This window comes from Channa argus, chromosome 16 (assembly GCF_033026475.1).
Source record: "Channa argus isolate prfri chromosome 16, Channa argus male v1.0, whole genome shotgun sequence".
NCBI lineage: Eukaryota > Metazoa > Chordata > Actinopteri > Anabantiformes > Channidae > Channa > Channa argus.
Window position 1 is genome coordinate 19,750,792 of NC_090212.1, and position 22,159 is coordinate 19,772,950.

General features: G+C 39.4%; 1 protein-coding gene across 2 annotated transcripts; it reads right to left on the reverse strand.

Moving 5' to 3' along the window:
- Positions 1-1,215: 1,215 nt before the first annotated feature.
- dnaaf9 (dynein axonemal assembly factor 9) lies at positions 1,216-21,153 on the reverse strand. 2 transcript variants are annotated; one of them, XM_067479148.1, is made up of 37 exons: positions 21,019-21,153; positions 19,982-20,061; positions 19,769-19,894; positions 19,553-19,677; positions 19,357-19,453; positions 19,095-19,201; positions 18,913-18,990; positions 18,246-18,347; positions 17,958-18,013; positions 17,733-17,868; positions 17,047-17,128; positions 16,737-16,770; positions 16,549-16,633; positions 16,383-16,459; positions 16,217-16,261; positions 16,018-16,063; positions 15,790-15,901; positions 15,469-15,539; positions 15,307-15,354; positions 15,126-15,216; positions 14,890-14,993; positions 14,603-14,746; positions 14,430-14,515; positions 14,146-14,247; positions 13,744-13,861; positions 13,448-13,536; positions 13,175-13,309; positions 12,767-12,892; positions 10,664-10,701; positions 9,832-9,967; positions 9,514-9,600; positions 8,725-8,831; positions 8,369-8,443; positions 7,305-7,492; positions 7,114-7,179; positions 6,439-6,532; positions 1,216-6,137 (listed from the first exon to the last, which is right to left on the reverse strand). In XM_067479148.1, the coding sequence occupies exons 1-37, from the start codon at positions 21,072-21,074 to the stop codon at positions 6,031-6,033; spliced, it is 3,456 nt and encodes a 1,151-aa protein (XP_067335249.1). In that variant the 5' UTR covers positions 21,075-21,153; the 3' UTR covers positions 1,216-6,030. The 2 variants fall into 2 exon arrangements, with proteins under 2 accessions (XP_067335249.1, XP_067335248.1); XM_067479147.1 differs by having other exon boundaries at positions 17,958-18,034.
- Between the last annotated feature and the right edge of the window lie 1,006 nt (positions 21,154-22,159).

A 22,159-nucleotide genomic window follows, 5' to 3' on the forward strand; every position in this document is an offset into this window, starting at 1 on the left:
TACAGTAGTTATTGCTGTTGTGGAATTGCAATGTGCACAGAAGCATTTGTTATTTTAGCTGCCCTCACTGATAGATTGGCATTAACACAATAACAGAAAGCCCTGTGAGGACAACTCAATACATTCAGTAGAACGTCAAACCGGAGCCTCCAAATTGCCATAGTGTTTGTTGAAACAGCTCAGATTCATTAAAAAAAACAGCAAAACATAATGGTCTTCCACAGGGCGAGTCCTGTTTGAGGCCAAAACTGTGCATGTGACGGTTAACAGCTTCCAAAATAGTTCGGTGATGTAGTGAGAAACAGTAAGAGCCAGTAGACACTTTATGTTGAAGTCAAGGCTGGTAAACGACAAAACATCGTGTAAATAGTGCCAATAAAATGATTGTGCAGCTTTCACATATTCGTCTTTATTATTCAGGCCTAGTTAAAAATGAACACATGCAGCACCATACATTGAACTATTGTCGCAGGGACCTGGACCCACTCAGCGGGCTTTGGCAGACGCCAGTGAAAGTGATGAGTGTTTACATGGGGCTGTCATAATAGCCCACAAATAGCCTGAGCTCCGTGCCTCAGTAAAAACTTAACAATAGCGGGGTGGGGAGCAGAAAGAAGGACGGTTAAATGGTGGAAGCGATAGGGTAAGTGTGTGTTTGGAGTGTGTCAAGTGTGTGTGGGCGAGGGGTCTTGCCTTGAGTCGCTGGGGAGAAACTGGCGGCACGGTGGTGGCAGCCGAGACGTGAGGAAATGCTGATGTCAGAGGTTAGCCATGTGGACGACTGTATCTGCCTGGCAACAATACAAGGACACACACAGACTATCTTCCTTTCTTTTAAACACACACACACACACACAATGTGTGTGAGGAAATGGGGGCTACAACGCTGCTACAGTATGTGGGGCAGTAGTCCTCACATTCTCTGCCCGTTTCAGCTGTAAATAGCTGAGGCATAAAACACACTTTTTAAACACACTCTCAGGCTTTCTGTTTAGTCTGCCTCTCATAGTCTAAATAACACGAAGCTCCCGGCTTTGGCTGGTGCTGATAAAGGGTTTAGATGCACACTGTGAATCCATGTAGTGTCACCAAGTGACAAATCCACTGCTGAAGGTGAACTGGCTCCATGTGTGAGCGTCCGTGATTTATCAAATACATCAAAGCACAGCAAGTGAAACTAGCATTTAAATGTTTTTTTTAGTGAGGAAAGTGCAATTTTTGGTCAATCATATAAATATTTAATGGATTATTTGTGCAATAAATACAACAATTAGATTATAAAAGCATCAGTCACAGGAAAAAAACAGAAGTTACAGTAGTTTTGTGCAAATGCAATTCAGTTTTGTTCACTCTCTGCGAACACGCTTGAAGCGAAATGTGGAAGTCAGTTTGGCACCTTTGAAGTCAGTGGGTTTTTTTTGCTTCTCATCACAACAGAGACCTTAAGAAGTTATTTTTCCTTTTTACCTCGAACGGCCTGTAGATTAGGGGAGAAGACATAAGCCCACGCTTTTTTTTTTCCTCCTCCAGACCCGATTCTGCCATCGTGACATAATACACCACCTAACTTCAATTGTTAATGCTGGAACATATTAACCACAATTTCACCCCCATCTTCTTCAATAACACATGGTTTTTATAGGCCAAATATGTAATCTCAGATGTGGAAATAATAAGTACACCTGAGCAAATTCCTCTCGCTGTCTGGGGACTGTGGGTGAGAAGCCTGTGATTCCCTTTTAACCTTGCAAGGACAGCAGAGACCAAACAATTAGTATCAGCAGTCCCCTGCGGCCTGAAGAACATTTGGTTAGTTAAAATCCATTTTCAATCCAATAAGCACAAAAAAACACCATAAAAATACCCCGTTCTTCAAGAAGTGCATAAACTCCACATCGTTGGCCCTTTTGAACACTGGAGCCAATCATCAAAACTATAAAAATAACAAAAACTCTCACACCGCATTAGCACGTTGCAGCACGAGGACATCACATTAACCCCGGTCTATATAAAACCAATTAACACCAAACTTTGTTTTTGTCCCATAACTTCAGCTACAAAATGGCTAGTCTTCACATACAGGACGAAGACAGCACGGTGCTCAGTGTGCCAGAGAGAGTAGGGGGGGGGCAGTCGCACGGAGGAGAGGCCTGTGGAGGGCTCTTTGGGCCCCCAGTGTGCAATAAGTAAGGGTTGCCCAACTTTAGTCACAAACTCATTATTCAAAAGGTTTTTACCATTTCCCATTATGTCAGATGTTGATTTTCAAACAACAATAATGTACTTTTCCTTCTAGTGCATAGACATTTGTGTTACTCGAACAAAACAAAACCAAAAACACTCAAATGTACTGTACTGTTTTCAGTGCTCACTAGTAGCCAGCTCATATTGTGACATCTGTTTAGAGAGTTTATGAGAATACCTGAATCATCCTAAGCCCTCCAAATGGGCTTCCTCTGTGTGACCTTGCCTACTTGACTCTCTGGCTTTAGCAAAACACACATTGCTTCAAAGAATGACTCCATGGATTCCTTTCACCAGCATTGTTGAAGGACAGATCCTTGCCTAACAACACCCCTTCCCCCTGTGACAGGGAGAGGGATGGAGCTCTGAATGCAGCTTTAATCTCTGAGTTTTTTTAGCTGCAGCCAAGGCACTGCTGGATCAGAGAACCCTGTGGTCTCACAACCAATCAGGTTCCCTTTGAGCTCTTTTAAACTACAAAAAAATTGCATCTGCTTTTGGTAGCTTGTGCAAGAAGAGCCACGTCACTTGCATCTAATATGTTCAATTCACAGTCTTACAAAAATACCATGTGTATTTTGAGGTAATTCAAATTCTTAGCAAATATGCAAAATAAATGTGATTAAATTCTCTTTGTTGTACCAGTTTGGTGAAAGGCAATTTTGTCAGCATATACTGTATGTGGTATCATATTCACGACATCTCAACACATGCAAAATAGTGTGGACAGGTAGGTGTGTGTGTGTGTGTGTGTGTGTGTGTGTGAGCGCGCATTAGTTGTGATTCGATTCAATATCAAAAACACCTTACATGACCCTCAACTCTTTAAGGAGTACTTTTTGATCTCTTGGTCATTTATGGTTTCATTTTTCCACCCTGCTCTTTGACGTGTGTAGCAAGTTTCATGGCACATTCCGTCTCCCATATATCAGCCTCGCTGTCAATCAAGGTAACTCTCTGCAGTATTACATAACTAGGGAAAGGCAGCAACTGTTGCTCAAAACAGACGGCTTTAGCGAGTGCATCTCTGAAAGGATAAACTGTCCATTTGTAATTTGCAAGTGGAGGTAATGCTGGGTTGTTTTTTTTTTCCCCCCAAGTGCCATCTCATTTTGTAACAAAAGCCTTCTCTGTTTGTTAAGACCCTTTCTTAGTGTTATATGAGCTACAAGCATTCAAAGCCAGAATCCATCAGAGCACAACATACAAGCTGTGAGAGACCAAGAATTTAGCAGGTCATTTGCACTGCTTTGTCCTTAAAGAGATATTTGAGTGTACTGTAAGTAGAATATACTATATAAAAACAAAAGTTACAATTGCACTTCTTTCACAGAATATAAGAGAAGATCTATAAGAGAGGAGTAAATGAACTGAGTAACTTATGGTGAGCTCCTCATCTACATATGAGCTTCTCTTTTGCTGGCTAACTGGAACACATCTTTGCTATATTATATAATATTCTAAACCGCATAATGCATTATTTTTCTACATAGCAGTGGTGCATCTAGCATGAAATGGTTTGGATTATTCAGACCTACCGAGAGGACAGATGGGGCCAGCAGTGTCAGTTAAGCTCAGGCTCTGTATCATTTAAACCTGCACAGATAAACAAAGGTTTTCCATAACCTTTCCAACAAAGGTTATCGTCACTGACTGACAGTGCTTTGAGAAGGACATGAAAAGAGGACATAACTAGTGTTGTGAAGCTAAAACAAACAAAAGTCAGCACCACTAAAAGACAAAACAAAATGGTGCATGAGAATCGAAGAGTGAATATGCTTATTAGTATCCGCCTCACTAATAACCATTTCCCACATCTGCTCTCTTATCTCATGGTTTAGACTATGGACTACACACACATTATTAAAATATATTAGCAGAAAAACTCTGAAATGGTTAAAATCTCATTACTGAGTACAGGCGATTAGTTCGGTTGAATAAATAGGCCAATATACAGTTGAGTGCAAAACCTCACACCCCTATTACTTTGAATTGGCAAAAAGAGTTAAACTAATATTTTCTATACTAAGAATTATGGAATATTTCATATACGGGAATACAAAGTTGTGTAATGACAAAACTGAAATTTCTCCTCACGCTAACTTTTTTTAATGCTAATTTAATCATTTAAATTGATAAAAGAACACTTGTACTTGCTGAATGTGAGTAAATATTATGTTTCTGTCATTTCAACATAGGGGGATACGGACTTTTTCACTCAACTGTATCGTACCATGGCATAGCAGCAGCTAGTGCCCATGCCCGTTTAAATATTCCTTTATTAGTATGAGTAAGCTCCAGATAAGCCGAGCACCACTGGATCCAAACATTGTTAATCAGTTTGCTTTTTACACTGCTAACCCCATAATGAATGAAAGACATTAAACGTCAGACTCTAGCTTGGTTCCTACATGGTTTTAAATTCTACTTAGTGTCCACTGTTTTACTTTAATCACAAGCCTAAGTTTTAGAATTTTAAAACCTGTGTTGGAACCCGGGTAAGAGGAAACATGCAGAGAACATTAGTGTAACACACGATCGCAGAGTAAATAGTAGCATAACTACTCATTTAAACAGGACATATATTCAGATTCTCTGCAACATCACATCACTGATACAAAGCCTTTAACTTTCAAAAGGTTCAACTAATGTTTGATGAACCCAACCATGGAATAAACTAAATCTAGGGTTCCCCAGATGATTTCTTTTCCTTTGCCCTTCCCAAATGCAGTAACCCTAACCCATGGGAAAGTCCACACTTTAAACAAATGCAAAATAATAAATTAATAAATACATTTTGACTAAAACATTGAAAAGAATGATCCACACCTGAGTGTAGGGAAGCATAACTACACTGTCTTTGTCAACTTAAGTGTCCCCCTGGTAACTAGCAGCCATATACTGAACAGAGTACAGTGCTTTAAGGAAAGGTTACTGGTGGACGGCCTCAGCGGTTTTATAACTACAGCACTTTGCTGATGAGACTGAAGTCGGCTCTATTACACTTCATTAGATTCACTTTAGGAGTCTTAAAATAAAGATCTGGGTTGGCGTATAGCTATGTGATTAATGGCATCATTCATCAGTTGTCTGTGGCCAACAGGCTGTCCAATGTTTACAGCTCTATGGCCAAGCGCTCCCCCTGCTGCAGCGTGGCATGCAGACAAGCTAACAGGTGGACAGTGGATTGGGTGACAACAGAGGAGGAGCAATTCTTGAGAAACCCCACCAGGGAGCCCACCAGAATCACACGGCCATCCATGCCTCTCCAGAAATAGAGGCATTAATTTGCCAACTGTGATAAAGAGAAATGCGCAAGCTGTAGGAGTGTGTGGCTGGAAATTCCCCTCAACTGTCAAAGTCTCGTAGCTTGCAGATTTAGTTGGCATAATGTGGTTGGTGTCGGTTAATAATATGCAGCCTTATTGCATTATGTTTCAGATTTGTCTGCACTTTTGAATTAAAAATTTAAATAAGTAAACTCATCAACTTGTCACTTCTATGTGATAAATAAGGTATTTGACTCATAACATAAATGACAAAACTCAGGTTGATCACACTGTTCAAAAGCTCCCCTCCACTACTTTTCTTGCCACCAAATTAGGAAATGAAGTCGCATAGTACATAGATAGTGAATTCTAGCAGTAGCAGATTCTGCAGAGTTACATTGATCATTCTAGTGGAGTGTTTAGTACCTGACCCTGGTGCCCTCCCTGCCCCTCCCGTGGTGGTTCCCTTAGCGTAAAATAAAACAGATGGAGGCAGTGGATATACACACAGATTGTATCATGGATCAAACAGTTCAGACTGTCCCTGCAGCTCCAGTTGTCGGTTGAATAGCTCGATCTCTTTGTTGGCCTCAGCTACGTACTCTTCAACAAACTCTCCCATGTCTGCAGTAGCAGCAATGTAAGGGAAACGGAACAATCACCATCACACAAAACCTGTAAAATGACTAATGAACATTCATTTTCCTTTTACAGATCAAAATGTTAGATTACTAACAAGGTTAGATTTCTTACTATATTGGGGACAATGTAATGTACGTATGTACGTTTATTTAACATGTGGTTTGATGTTACCTGATTTTGTTGAGCATATGGGAAACTTTGAGATTCCTGCACAGGCATCTGTGGCAAATTAAGTGTTGTTGAGATTCTACAAGAGACAGTAACCACTATTGAAAAAGGATACTGGGATGGAAGTTGCTTTTTTCTCCAAAGATGTTGACGTACTGATAACCATTGTAGAAGTAGCCAGGTGGCAATGGTTCCAAGTGCTTGGTCCTCTAAACAAAAAACACAGAATATCAAGTTCAGGAAAATGTTAGAAGACAAAACAAAACCAAAGACATAGCAGAGCACTGAGAGAACTATAGGAAATATCTGGGGAGTTGTATTTCTATCATGGAAGATTTTACACTTTGGTGGATTTAATGTACATTTATTGACAACAAGCCTGAAGGCAGCGTCCACCATTTTGTCGTCGGCAAATATTTATGTTTACATTCACAGTTTGCCACTAAATGTAATGTAAAGTGTGTGGAATACTTCATTTCACAAAATGGCAAAGCAAATGTATGCAATATTCTGAAAACTGCATTACTGTATGTAATGTATGCATCTTCAGTCTGGTGCACTGCTACAGTAATTTTTTATTTTTTATTTTTTACAGCCAACAAGTATGAAGACCATCAAGAGGGAAGTAATTCAATATAGGTATATAGAGAGCAGGTGTGATGGTAGCTTGTAAAAACAATGCCCTTAGTCAAATAAACTTCCATAATGCAGATATGTACACACTAAACCCCACCATGGTAAATATGAAAATTATACACAACTATACAATTATAAATATAAATGCACTCACATGTATGCTCTTGATTTCTTGTGGTGAAAGGGTATCTTTAGTTTTCTTAGGCCTCTCCGTTTGCCTCTGGACAGAAAAAAACCTTGTGGTTAAACAACAGATCCCGTCCTTAAACATGACTGAACTTTCTCATAATAGCGGACTCACAGCATAAATACATTTCAGTGTGTTACACCATCAAAAACGTCTACCTGCTTGGCACACAGTCTGAGCCAACCCTTCAGGGCATCCTTAGTGAGGCCAACACCATCGAAGATCAGAAAGCAGGAGGTGCTAGTGTTTTTGGAGCCCACGGTCAGAGGGTCAGTGCTGTGGTCGAGGACCACGCTCAGGCTCCCGCTCACTGTGTTGTAGCTCACCTCCATCAGCTTGTCTGAGTCTGAAAGGTCCAGAGATGGAGCTCACATATAGTTCACACCTAGTGAAACACTTACAGAAATTTCATATGGTAACAGCATGCTGTTGGTGGGGTGTTAATGTTTTAATACAACCCTTCCGATCCTAAAATGGGTCATAGAACTCATGCGTGAGTAAAAAAACGAGATAAAACATAAAATACATCATAACTAAATGCAAAATATGGACTAAACTAAACTAAATATGGAGCAACTAAGTAACTAAAATGAAGTAAAATATCTACAGATAACATAATGTAAATGATACACTTCCTTTAAGACAGTGAAAAAGATACACACTCGACACCAAGGAAATGTGAATACTGGTTTCAGGATCATACAGGCCTCACACTCCTTCCACACTACTGTATCTCCCCAGCACTCAACAAATATCTGCATACTCTCTTCACATCTCCTCATGGGCACCTGCAACTCTCTTCCCATGCAACAACTCTACACAACTCTCCAAATGGAAATAAAAACAAAATAAATGTTTTGTTTTGGTTTTTTTTTTTAAGAGAGTGAAAAAAAAACGTATGTGGAGGAAACCAACGTGGAAACCAGTGGACCATGAGCTGATTTCTAAACACCAGACACCAGAGCACAAATCAAACGTTATTCCTACCGTCAACAGCTTCTTGCCTGCCTTGAGGGTAAACTTTCTCTAATAATTCCCAAAACTGGGAAATGCAAATGCAGGTCAAATATTTACCACAAGGGGAAAAAAAGTCACATTTGTTTAGTAATGCTTGAAAAAGCAAGTTCTCTGAAACTCAACTGAAAATTTGAAAAAATTTAAACAGTTGGAAAAACTGGCATATTTTTTTGAGGAAATTAAATGTAAAATATGTAATTCCTACCAGAAAATCGGACTTTTCCCCAAACATTGTACACATTTCCTTGAAAGGGGCTCGACCTCAGCGACGACCTCAGTGCTACAGACGAGTGAGCATTGTGAAGCAGATGAGAGGATTTTAAAAAAATTAATTCAAATGAACTGAGTGAAATGGAAAATTGCTGGAAATATATTTTAACAGCATCCTTTACAAATACAGATTATTTTAAAACAGTGGCTGACAAATTCTTTGAGACCTCAGTTGTCTCCATATTTGGAAGAAAGGCAGCTTGTGTAATCATCATCAAACTCTGCCAGCTCATATCTGTCACGTGTAAAAGTCAAAAAGGAGGAGGGGGGCAGGCTTTCTTTCCATCTCACCTTTACAGTGGGTGACAAATAGAGGCCTCTCTAGGGGACAGTTGAAAGCCATGCACTGCTGGGCGAGGACCAGAGATCCAGAACCAGTGGTGAAGCACCCTTTGCACCTGAAAAACAGAACACATGCACATTACACACATGGTGAGAAAGTCCAGAGCAAGCCAAATGTTTGCACTACATTTTGTCTTTGGCTGGAAAGTTGTTTACTCTACCAGTTGTCTGCACGAAAGAGGCCGGTGTACATGATTTGCTGGTAAATCTATGGAAGTGTATGATAAATCAATGTAGTCTCATCAGCAGGCGAAAAAGAATCCCGTTTTGGTCACACAGCTTAGGATATGTGAGAAGCATGTCAAACTCTGCCACATACACATAAAAAAGCTTGAAGCCCAGCTATCGAGAGCACGATCTGAGGGGAGGATTTAGCAGAGGTTCATTTAGGCTGACCACTAAGGCATGAAGGCTGAATGGACCAGACCCAAAGGGAAGGAGACCCCTCTGTGTACATGGCAACTGCACGGCCAACAGCTTGTTACTGTGCTGCCAGGAAGCAGCTGGTGACAGAACACAAGATGCCCTTAGGGCCTTATTGACAATCAGCAGCCAATACCCCACCACTGCAGCTGAGTGGCAATTAAACTGCAGGGAGGAAGGTGAGGAGGGATTGAGGGACATTGAGGCAGGAATCAACAGCAATCTGTCTCTCAGTGGCCAAACAGTTGAGTGTGGACACAGGAGGACACATGGGGGTTGCAACGAGTAGAGTGTAACATAGAAGGTGGGTCTTACCATCCAGGGTAAAGGACATAACGTGCTCTCAGCATCTGTGGCTCACTGAAGCTGCTCTCAGACAATATTAGATTCACATCTTCATTCCTAATTTAGGGGAAAATGAATACGGTTTGCAAATAAAGTATGAAAATGTCACATACAGATTGCAATATAAAAATATGTTCTGTATCCAAGTTTCATTACAACAATGGATTATTCATTAGGTAAAGAATGAACTGGGAAATGTTCATGAGACTGACCACTAACAGATTTAAGTAGAAAACGTGGAATACGATGTCTTTTTGTGGCATTGATCATGATTCTGTGGGCACCTACCTGGTGACAGCTCCTCTTTCTGCCAGTGTGAAGGCTGCAGTGGGGTTGGCAGAGCGTACCAACTGCTGAACATGCTGCATGAGAGGGTGCTTCTGCTCTGCTGTCAGCCCGGTGAACACCACTGTACTCACAATACCTGACATACAAGGAGGCACAGAAGGAAATAGAACTTTTTAAGAGAAACTGGCTCACTTTCTGGAAAATCCAACATCTGAATAGCCACTGTAAAAACAGCATACTTTAAGAGGGGCTTGATTTATTAGCACTGCAGCGGCTGGGTCTTACCAGCAAATGAGAGCTTTGGGGAAATTTATATTCTGATTCATCCAAAACAACTAGTAAGAAACAAAACACATTAACAGCACCTTTGTTACAATTCACCATGTTAGGCGGTTGCATCCTATTGCAAGTGCTAAAAGAATCAAGGGGAGTGAGTTTAAATAGGTATGATAGTGTAACATAAAGCACAACGGGATAGAAGCGTGCTTAACTGTTTGCATGACAAACTGCACGCGTGTGTTTACGCAAGCATGTGCTGAGAACACTCAGTGAGATATATTTTCACTGAAACAAGTAGATTTTCAGCAAATCATTCAGGAAAGCTACTTTTTTCCAATTTTTGCTTTCTCCTGCAAGGTTATCACAAAAGGATTCTTCAAAAAAAAATTGCAAATAAATAAAACATTTTGGTAAAACCTCTCACAAAGTCCGGCATTATAGGCTTATCGTTGCGACTGACTAATATATTACTTCCTCACTGAGTACTTCATTTTAATACTTTGTGGTTGTGAAAGTGGAGGGTAGAGCAGTGTGACAGAAAGGACTTACTGACCTTGGCTGAACTGCTCCAAAAACTTCGGAAAAGCAAACCTTAAGTGAAAGACAAGAGACCAAAGAACTTCATGTAAATATACGGTTTACTTAAGTACAGAGTGAGGTGTGGCTGCTAGTCATCATCAGTGCCAATCGATTTTGACTGAGATGGGCACTGCTAGATTGTATACACCCTTGTCTTTCTTTATTAGGGGGGGGGGCAAAGCGTCAACAAAAGTGAGGTATTAGATTACAATAATACTGAATTTATGTAACGTGCATTGATGTGTCACAAGCAGGGCTCCAAAACAACAATGTCCCGTTTGTGAGGGAGGGAGCAGGCAGCTCAGCTATAGTCAAAGTTACTCCTCAACTCAACGGTCCTGCCGTTTATTTGTGAAGAGAGAGAAGATGATTGAAGAAAATATTGAAATATAAATTACTGATTAATTCAAATTATAGTTTTTAGTTAATTAATTGTTATATTAATTGAAAAATAAAGAGCTTAAAAGGGAAATTAATCTATAGGTTAATTGATTATCTGACAAAATAATTGATTAATCAACAAAGGAACAATCGTTGGCTGCAGGCCCACTATTTATGACTAATGGGTGCTTGGCAAACTTGTGCAGCAATAAACAGGCTAATTCCATGTTATGGCACTTAGGTAGCAATCCAGTTATCCATCACGAGACATTTTTCATAAGGTGACATCATGACTACAACTGGCAACTGACCAATGTAAAAGCTTTCTGCAATCTCCTTTAATCTTAATTTATTAATTTTGAAATCAATCAGCGTTATACACCATTTTCTCAATGACCATTCTGAGCCAAGTACGTCTCCAACTACAACAAACGCTCCCTATGCAGCTCTTATGGAGCTGAGCGACTGGAGGATGAGCAGTTTGAAAGGCATTTATCTTTCTTGTCCTGATGTAATTAACTGTCTACATTCATCACAAAGAATGGATCATGACTGACTGATGAACTTCAAGTGAGGAGGGTGTGTGGGTCACACATGTGAATCTTGAGGATTAGAGGGCTATGCTGAGGGGGTGAAAGGCAGGTCAGGCCTAAACTGGGCTTGATGAAGATGCCTCAAATGGACGTGTTATTAAAGACAATGCAAACTAAATCTCTTACTACACATTTTCCACTGCTAAACCATGCACAACTTATCAGTCTGACTGGCGGGTTTTCACAATATGTTTATAGCACAAAACACATTTAACAATTATAACTAAGGCTTAGCTGACTAGACAATGACGTCCTCTAAAGAACTTTGGAAGGTGGAATGTATCCGGCAAATATGGTCAAGTATTAAGGAATGTAACTCTACAGAATGACATTAATATACCTCAGCTACTTACCAAGACATTTGTTGTAACATTCAATTCAATTTCGGGTAAAGAAAGACTGCAGCAGTGGTTCTCTAAGCATGTAAAAACTACAACCTTTAGGGTTAATCTGTATCAAAGTATTACGAAACAACCCAGCTTGGCATTGTAGTGGAAAACCACCTATTAACCAGACCGGTTTGTCATATGGTGTAGAGCAGTTCAGTCAATCTACGAGAAGCAGTGTAATCTACATCTAAAGCCTGCAACAAAAGGAGTGAGATTAAATGTAGGGCTGATCTCCTCTGTAAAAGAGACCCAGCTTTGAGTTTTAATAGCTAAAAGTGCCATGTGACTGGAACCTGGAAGGCTCGAGCACTGCAACAACTTATCAACATCCGGCCCCGTCTGTCATGTTCTAGAACTCCATATGTTACTTGACTATATTTTTAAGGTAGCAGTGTACTTTAGATTTTTCAGCTTATTTCAGCGTAAGGCTCCTCTTTAATAATTATGACTTAAGAAAAATATGTCTGCATTAACTGTAAGCATGTTTCTAACTATAGTATAGTATAATATTTGTTTTTGATTTGTTTAGGAAGCATTCAAAGGTTGCTCATGGCCTTTTTTTTCTGTTACATGGCAACTCAGACAGGTGCTGCAATCTAAATGGAAACACGTTAATCTGATACATATTTCTCATTGGCAGTCAATACTTGTTTTGTTTGTCTGTTTTTAATGGAAGAAGAGTCAAGCCCAGTCTAATGGAGACAGCAATTTCACCTGTGCTCCATATAGGAGGTGAGGGGGTCCACACAGGCAGTGACAGCGCCGATTGTGAAGTGTGCTTGGACAACTGGGTCAGGATGGAAAAGCACAGCTTGGACCACATCCAGGACATCTGTATATCTGCATACATAGGAAAAGGCAAGAAATACTGAGAAAGAACAGTCCATTTATTCTGTTGTTTTCTTTTGTTTGAATGTTTAGACCTGCTCTAAATAGTCAAAAGGTTCAGATGCTAAGATTCATTTTATGTTCCAGGATGAAAGAAATAACCAGTATTACTTTTTTTCACACTGTGTTATTTTTGGAATGAAAATGCTTCTATTTAAATCAGCTCTGCTCGTGTGGATGAATTTCGACTTCTCGGTCCTGAGCTGTATTAAGCTGACTGGTGAGCTTTCTTACCCAGGTGAGAGCACCAACAGACGGGCTTTGCCTCCTGGGTCTCTCTGGTTCTCCATGAAGCTGGACATATACTGCTGGAGGTGAGAGGCTGAGAAACTGCCAGAACTGTCAAGACCGGGCTGGTACACCACCCACCTAAGGGTGTTATGAAAAAGAAATCTGAATTATTTTTGTGTTTTGTGTCTTATATCATTATTATAAAAGCAAAAATGCATAAAAAGGAAAAACAGAGGAAACAAAAGACATTAGGTTGATAGGATGAAGTCTCTTTACCTTCCACATTCCTTGTTAAGCTGCACTAGGAAGTTGCTGAGTCTCTGCTTATGACTTCCTGGCAGCCCACTAATAATGGTAACGATAACCTAAGTAAAAAGACCACATCAGAACGTCATTTTATCTACTTTAACAGAATTATCCTTGGTTTGTTAAGTTAAAGCTGATAAAAGACTGCTCAGAGGAGAAATCAAATTAAAAGTGATTTCTCAACCTTTGCAGGAAGCAGAGAAAATATTTTGTTTTGTCAACATTTTCCAAAATAAGATATATTGCAACTTATTCAACATTCTCACTTTGTCTCCATGGTCACTGCCAGAATGCCTAAGCTCTGCAGAGGTGAAGAGGACGCCCAGGTGGTCATACAGGATGGGCTCCTGACCAATACTGCTTAAGGCAAAGTGCTGAAGAAACCTGGCATAGAGCAAAGTACATCTATCAGTAAGCAGATATGAGATCAAAATGGAGTTGTACTACTAGATTAAAAAAAATAATGATAAAAAGGTTTTTTTAACTGACCACGTCACAGAAAAAAAAAAACACTGCTCCAAAATTTAATCTGCAAATTTAAGCTGTGTGTGGGCGAAATAATATTTTAGAGGAACATGATTGAGCAATACCTAGAGCAGCATCAGGTTTTATTACTTGCTCAGTCCAACTCTAAAGCACCTCCATGTGTGATGTAAGTGTATACTTACACGTCCTGCTCCGGCAGCTGAGAATGAAAAGTCTTAAGGCTGCCTCTTCGTTTGGCCATGGGTGGCTCCTGACTGTCATGAAGCTTCTGTAGTCTGATGTGCCTGTAAGCAAAAAACAATTTGACATTTTCACTATGATTTTTTTAATTAACTGATAAATGACAAATGCAGAATTATGAGTTAAATAGTAACATCTGACAATTTGGAGGTGGAATTATGAAAAAAAAAGGGCTTAATAAAATAATAATAGAAATGACAGACATTCATACTGATTGCTTCCTTACATATTTTTCTGGTTCAAGGTCAGTTGTTGTTGCTCCACCAATTGCAGAGTTAGTCCAGATTCAGAGTTTTGCCACACTGACAAAACCTAAAACCATGAGTGAAAAGAGTCAACACCCCATATGTATCTTCAGTATCTAACTCCCATCAAAAGGTGACTAGCTAAAGGTCTAACCTTGGAATAGAAGGCCCAGTGGCTCTTAGATCTTGGTTGCAGAGCAAAGACCAGACACTGATCAGAGGTGTGGAGAGGGAATGGAAGGTGTGGGAGCAGACTGGTCTCATACTCCACAAAGAGAGATGCCACAGAACTCGAGTCCTGGTAATGATGCATGCCAAATGACACAATTCAGTTCAACAGATTTAACTGTATGCTTTTAAATGTTTTATCATTCGATTGCTTTGAGATGTTTCTGTATGGAAGCCATTAAAGACAAACACAAAAATGGTTTCTTCTGTTACCGGATCATAGAACTTGATGCTGCTGATGTGATCCTTGGACAGAGTAATGCTCCCACATTGAGAATGGATAAACAGCAGTCCCTCAGAAAAGAAAACTATTTTTCCTAAAATGTAATTTCAAATAAATAAGCAAAGTCATACAGTATTTCTTGGACGCTTCACAAAATGAAACATACAGGCCCTTATAAATCAATACTGCACAATCAATTCCAATTTCTTCAACACATGGGTGTTACCTTCTTCAGGTGTGGAGAGCTGGCTGCTGGAGAACACATATGCAGCATCTGCTAGAGTCAGAGCAGTTCCCAAGCAAGTGCCTTCCTCTCTCTGTTTAACACACACATTGAGGATCCTTAGGTGACATGTAGGTACATATTGCAAATAGGCCAGCAAACATCAGTGGGTTTATGAAGTTACCTTAGTAAGATGCTGTGCTTGCTCAGAGTTCTTTACGTCAGATTCCATCTAAAAATAATAAACTGCATTTAAAAACTATTGTTTGTTTACAATCGAAACTAAGGGCGCAGTCAGTCTCCAAAACAGTTTCTAATATAAAACAAAGTTTTAGCCCTCACATACCAGCCAACAAGCATAGCGAGGGACAGTATTAGTCAGGATGGTGTAGCAGCTGTCTGAGGACACACTGCCATCTGCAGGAGAAGAAACACACTTGTGTGAAACTGAACATATACAGCAAAGCTAAAGTAGGACAAATATGGAAGACAAATCACAAATAAATTTTTAGACCTTTCTTCTGTTGTTTCAAAACAATGTTTGCCTTTTTCTGCTAAAGGTGACCTGTGTATTTGTTCTGCTTCTTACAGTTTGTAAATCACATTTTCTTTGTGGAAATGATTCAGGAATCTATGTTAATGAGACTTAAACTGATCAATATAGCACCTTTCTGTTGAATATTGATGCTGGACTCCAAGAAGGATTCAGAAAAGACCACAGAGCCCAGGTCCCCACCATCCCGCTGCAGGTCGGGGATGTCATGAACCGTCATGGAGGCCTTAGGGAAAAAATAAAACAAATAAAGCTGTAAATAAAACTAGTTTTATAGTAAAGCTGTACACACATCATTTTATGTGGATGCTTTTGAAAAGTATGAAATAATATGTTTCTTACGGTCTTTACTACATAACGACTTTCTTTGTCACTCAAAGGAATGATCCTGAAAAAACAAACAAACATGTTTTGTAGATCTGAAATTAAAGTGTTTTTAATGCATCCGTTTAGTATGTATTTGTAAAATTAAAACGTCAAGGAACAGTGTCACAGAATACAAATGCTTGCAAATGACCAATAAATTCTAGTGGACAATTACCTTCCTCGCTTATTCACTGCTTGAATGCTGAATTCACATTTGGACCTGATGAGAAAAAATACAGGATCAAACCAAATCAAATCATCCATTTATTTAAATTAAACTTATTTTAATGCTTGACTTAAATTCTCATTCAATGAAAATGGGAACAATTTTTAAAATGTACCTGAGAGAACTACGGTATTGACTTAAAGTCAGTGAGTCCAAAGCAATTAGAAAGGTGTTCTCTGCTACATCCTTAGCCTAAAATAATGAACAGAATGTAATGAAGCACTGTTCAGTAACTGCTTTAAGGGAAAAGTTACAATAGATCATTATTATATTTTTTGTACCTTGGTAGCACTGGAGGTACAGGAGTAGCATTTGATTCCTGAAAGTACTGCCTGGACAGCAGCTGAATAAATTTGTGACAAAAGCCTGGAAAACAAAAGCTTTTATTCAAACAATTTCCAACCATGGCTAACTAGTTAGCTCAGAGGTAAAAAAGAGTGATTACGACAGCCACAATTAAATCACTTACAAGACCTCTGTGTTCTGTTCTGTACTTTGATTTCCTGTGAAATACAGTGAGCGTGAACAAATTACATACTAAGAACAAAAATAAGGCCTGTTATATGACACTTAATATCCCACGTTTGGTCAGGCATTTCTGAATCCCGCATTTAACCCCAAAGTCAAGCAACATTTTGCATTTCCCCACGGAGGGTTAGCTGGTACACCTTTAACGCTAAACTATACTCTTATCAGTTGTAATTGTGACACTAAGATCAACAATTTAAAATATACTACAAAAAAAATCCACATTTGAGAAATATGCAGTAAATTCTCACCAAGGTATGGAGTGTGGGTGCTTCCAAGGAAATATGTCCGAGAGCAGGCTAGAGGTCCTTTGGGAGCAACACACTGCAGAATCTAATTTACCACAAAAAAAGAAAAAAAAAAAAAGAGAGACAGGAGATTTAAAATGGTTCACCAAAACACTGTGTCTCACTAAGCCCTGGTTGTACCAACTATTTCAACCATCGTGTTTTTGTTTAGGCTACATATTGTGAGAATTCTGGACCTTTTGTTTCGCTGAGTCGGAGCCAACAGTTTTGGTTTTTTTGGGCTTAAACACCAATCAGTGGTCTCATAAAGTGCATGTGATTGATTCGTCACACAGAGAAGTGGCGATTTGTTTCAGTCGACTAGTCACTGATTTCATTGGCTAGGTCATATTTATAATCTTACTGACTGGCATGTACGTAACGGAGAAACAGGAGTGATACCTGGTTTATTTTTGAAAAGTAGATTTCACTGATTCCTTCTCCAACTCATTTGACTCATGATTTTAACAAAAACAATTTCTAACTACTCTTGCAGGTTCCCAGCCATTAATAGGGATCATATAATAGAGTAAATGGCTGACAGTGTTAGCTTTGACATTTATCAAATGATATTATTTTGTATCTCAGACCTGTCCTCTGCACCACCACAGTGCCATAGTACTCTGCTTCACACAGGTTCTGCTCCTCACCATATGTCTGGCTGTAGATCCCTGAGGCCCTGTGTTGCGGATCTGATGACTTTCTGAGGGAAAGTTGAATGAATAGCTCTCCAGATCCTCGAGGGAAGAATGCTTTCCAAACAGCACAAAGGGCTGCTGACTTTTACTGAAATAAAAAATAAGCAACATCTGATAATACAAACTACATCACTACACGTGAACAATAATTTAGTTTCAGTGAAACATGACAAATACCTTTTATCTGTGATGTTGCTAGAGATCAGTCCATGAGAGTAATAACTACGGAATGGCTGTGTATTGATGAGAATACACTTTAATATGGACACACAGAATTCTACTTTGCTTTTACTCTTAGGAAAAGATATTAAACATACTCTTTGCATTTGCTGCAACATTGTGAAAAAAATAATGTATTCAGTTGTATTTGAGGTTTACTATAACTTTAGACAAATATTTAACTAAAATGATCATTAGAATAAGCACTTAGTGGATTCTTGTAAGACAATGGGTCTTTAAAGTCACCTCTCCTGCCTGTGCTTCAGACAGCTCCAAGATAGACAGATGGCTCTCCAAGTCCATGCTGGAAAAAAGGGCACTCCACTGCTTCTCAAAGTTAACCAAGTCCTAAAATAAGCAAAACCCATGTTAGAAGAAAAATCCTACTGACTGGTCATGCTCACATTTTCACATGCTTCTGATTAGAAGAGGTAGAGCATGTAACCACTATAGTCACACTGCATAAAAGTCTAGCATACAAGGTAAAAACAAAAATTAACAGTTGATTTCTGGGAGAATTTATGGACTATCTCTAAAACAATGCTGTATGTGTTACGGTGCCGTCTCTGCAACTACTATTTTTCCCCCACAGCTTAAAAAATTGTTTTTAATAAGATGTTAAATATACAAATAACCCAAATTAACATTTCAAAATTTCTATGCTTTCCTAATTTACTATTAAATAAATAAAAATTATATTATTGAGTATCTTTTAAACAAGTGACTCATTAATCAGCCGCTATAAATGTGAACATACTCTATGTGTTTATTTACCGGCTGCTATAGCTTGAAGACAAAACCACTATTTTTGTTTAATGTTACTTAAACAATAATCAAAACAATTATCTTAGTAAAAGCAACAAGTCTATATATTAACATAATAATGAACAGAATTCTAAAAAGTCAATGGTACCTCTGCAAGGAGACTGTCCAGAGACACTGGGTCCAGTCTGTTGTACACTTGCCAAAGCTTCTCACTCATATCCATAAGCTGGAAAAATGGAATTAAGTAAGAAGCGCAGGGCAAAAAGTCAAATGTGGTGCTACAAATATGTCTAAAAGCCTCAAATATTACAATAATAAGCTCAGACCTACCTTGTATTTAATGGTAAAAAAGCTTCCTCCACCGATGCCTTCCAGGGCAAATGCTTGGATTAGGGGCCACTTTTCCACCATAAACATGTCAAACTTTTGGATTTGTCCTATAAAGAGCAAAGTTCTTAGTGGAAGTACACAGTAAATACACACTGTCAAATGGGTAAAACTACACTGTAATCTGGTCCACTGTAATGTAATAACTTGCAGTTAATGTGTGAAAACTTATCTACACGTGTCATGCATGTATGATGATATGTACCCTGGGAGCTGTAAGGTACTCCAATATGATAGCAGTCCTGCACCATTGTGACAAAACTGGAGATTTTGAATTCCTCTGCTGCTTCTTCATCTTCATACTGTGCACGGAGGTAAAAAAAATTGGATAGACAACTTAGAAAAAAAGGCTTAACAACCTAGAAAACAACAAATCGTAAATACTGTACAGACACCAATACCTCTGTCTCTGTCATGCAGTACAGGTGCAAGTTCCTCCAGTGAGACACATAGGGCAACAAGTAAGTGTAGTTGAAGGGATTGCAGTACAGATGAACACACTCTGCCTTAATCAGCAGGATGACATCTGGAAAGAAGAAAAAAGAATGTATGAGATTAGATAAAACTGCAGGCATGAACAAGAAGATGATTTAATCATATCTGTATGACAAACTTACCATCCAGCATTTCTTCTGGAAATTCCTCAGTGACATTTTCAACATTCAGCGGATTTCTTCCATAGAGTCCATAGAACAGATATTTTGCCAGCTCAGTGCACCCTTCATTATATCTGCTGTCAATTCCTGAAATACCCAATAAATACATTTGTCTGTGTGTATTTCCTCTGGCCTTACAAGGTGGCAGTTATAAATATTAGCAAGTTAACGCACCAAGAGAGCACAGAATGCCTTCAGGAGATGCAGAGACACCATCACAGAGCAGGGACTGAATCTGACGCAGCCGACAGCAACTGAAAATCACAAAAAGGAACAAATACACAGTCATGAGCTGCACTTTGAGCAAAAAGGTTCGTTCTTTTCCTTTGATTTTGAGAACTTTGGATTTTATTTTACGTTTCTCAACCGAAGGCCGACTTACTTATGTTTCCAAAGCTTTCAACCTTTCAAATCTCACCATTTGACAGCAACACTCTTCATGTGAACCACTCCATGTGATGAGCTGGACCTAGTGTTCTTAGTGTGTTTAGGTCATGTGACAACTGATCGTTTTCTAACAGCTCAAAATACGTTTGAAAATATGCGCTTTAAATTTCATTAGACATTAAATAATACACAAATAATTATTCAAAGGGTTAAATTCGGGTCAGATATGGGTGCTGCATTCAGAGTTGGCACTAGCTTATGCTTCTCCTGCTTTATGGTTATTAATATATAAAATACAGATTGTCAAATATACATAACAGCACTTCAGTGGTTAGAATTCTGATTTATTAACTAAGATTTATGAGAGGCCAATATAACTGCGTGAAAGGCCGCTCGTGCTTCACGCCACATTCAACTGTAAAACTATCTACATACCGCAATTATAAACTGCTAATATAAGGTAATGAGACATATTAGCGATGCTAGTTTGGCCTTTTTTTAACAGTTATGGGGAATTCGGTACTTTGTACAGATTCCAAATTACGCACTGATGCTGACGTTGGGTTTATGCTTTGGCAATTAGAAGGGGGCATCCAGGAATGGTTGTCATGGCACAGTTAAATAAAATATGTTACGTTAGCTTAAGCAGCTAGTTAGCTAGGGGACGTCAATATTGGAAAAAATGCGAGCAATGTTAATAAGCGACAACTGGTGTTTGGCTACTAGCGGGCAGCGCCTCGAGCTAATGTTAGCCAGGTTAGCTCCACCGCTTCACCCAAGACTTTATTGTGGCTAGACACCGTTCGACAAACCGTTAACATTACCTGACGGCAGGGTTGATGCCGGAGAATTTCCCGTTAACCTTTCGTATGCCAGCCATCGTGAACACAGCCTGCGTTAAGAACGGAATAACGTTAGTAATGTTTTTCTTGTCGGGCCGAGCCGCTACATGGTCTTCGCCATCACCCTGGAGAATGTCTACAAACTCGCATAACAACGGATGGAACCATTCGGCGAAGAGGGCTTATCGGAGGATCTGAGCGATGCTTCAGGGCAAGCCCTACAAAACCAGCAACAAATGATCGCTGTTTCTTATACGGTTCCTGTAGTTATAGCACATAAATGCATGTAAACTGAATGAGAGCAGCATGAAAAGTTAGGATATCCCAATTCACCAAACGGTGTCCCCCATATTACACTGTAGTACCGTCTTGTTCTGGCTTTTCTGACAGGGCGATGGTGCAACAACACAGAAATCCGTCGTTGTCAATACTGCTGAATTCCAACTTATGCATGGGTTATAGTTTTAAAACATATTGCTCACGCTCGCATTTGTAAATGATATAGATACAGCAAGGAATTCAGGACTATCTGTCTGCTGCAAGCAGTAACTGCCATAGTTTTTCTTTGGGAAAGTACTGCCTGCTGTTCCAAATAGACTTTCCATTTGGTCATCAATATTAACAAATGTTCACAAATGTATTGGCCCACATTGGATCTGTCTTGCTATTTTCTGCAGTCGGCTGATTCAGCAGTAGTTGGCCACAGACGTGAAACCATCACAGGATGCCTGTCAGACTGGGTTAACTGTGCATGTGGCAGCAACTTGCAGAGTCAGATAGGAAGACTCAACCAGGCCAGCAGATTAGGTGTTTGCACATTTCCATAATTTGCTGGCACTTAATAAACATGCTTACATTATTCAGACAGTGACATTATTGGAGACTCGCGAGCTGTTGAGGATCAAACGAGTTTGTGGCTTGATGGTTGGCTGATCATCTTGGATTATGCCGATTTGAAACATGACAGATGAAGGTATCAACCTAGGAGCCATGCAAAGTTATTTTAACTATAGTGCAGATGGAGTCAGTACATTTCAACTAGGGAACCGTAGCCCACTGAGGGGGAATGCAGAAAGAGAGTCATCCGGCAGCAGCTTTGGACCTGAAACTTTAACTCCTTGGT

What these genes read in the sequence shown, in the direction of transcription:
- dnaaf9 (XM_067479147.1), bottom strand. Translation starts at nt 21,074, where the DNA reads ATGGCTGGCATACGAAAGGTTAACGGGAAATTCTCCGGCATCAACCCT. An exon ending in GTACCTCCAGTGCTACCAAG is followed by an intron (nt 16,460 to 16,548) that starts GTACAAAAAATA and finishes TCATTATTTTAG; the next exon opens with GCTAAGGATGTAGCAGAGAA. An exon ending in TTTGGAGCAGTTCAGCCAAG is followed by an intron (nt 9,968 to 10,663) that starts GTCAGTAAGTCC and finishes CTTGTATGTCAG; the next exon opens with GTATTGTGAGTACAGTGGTG.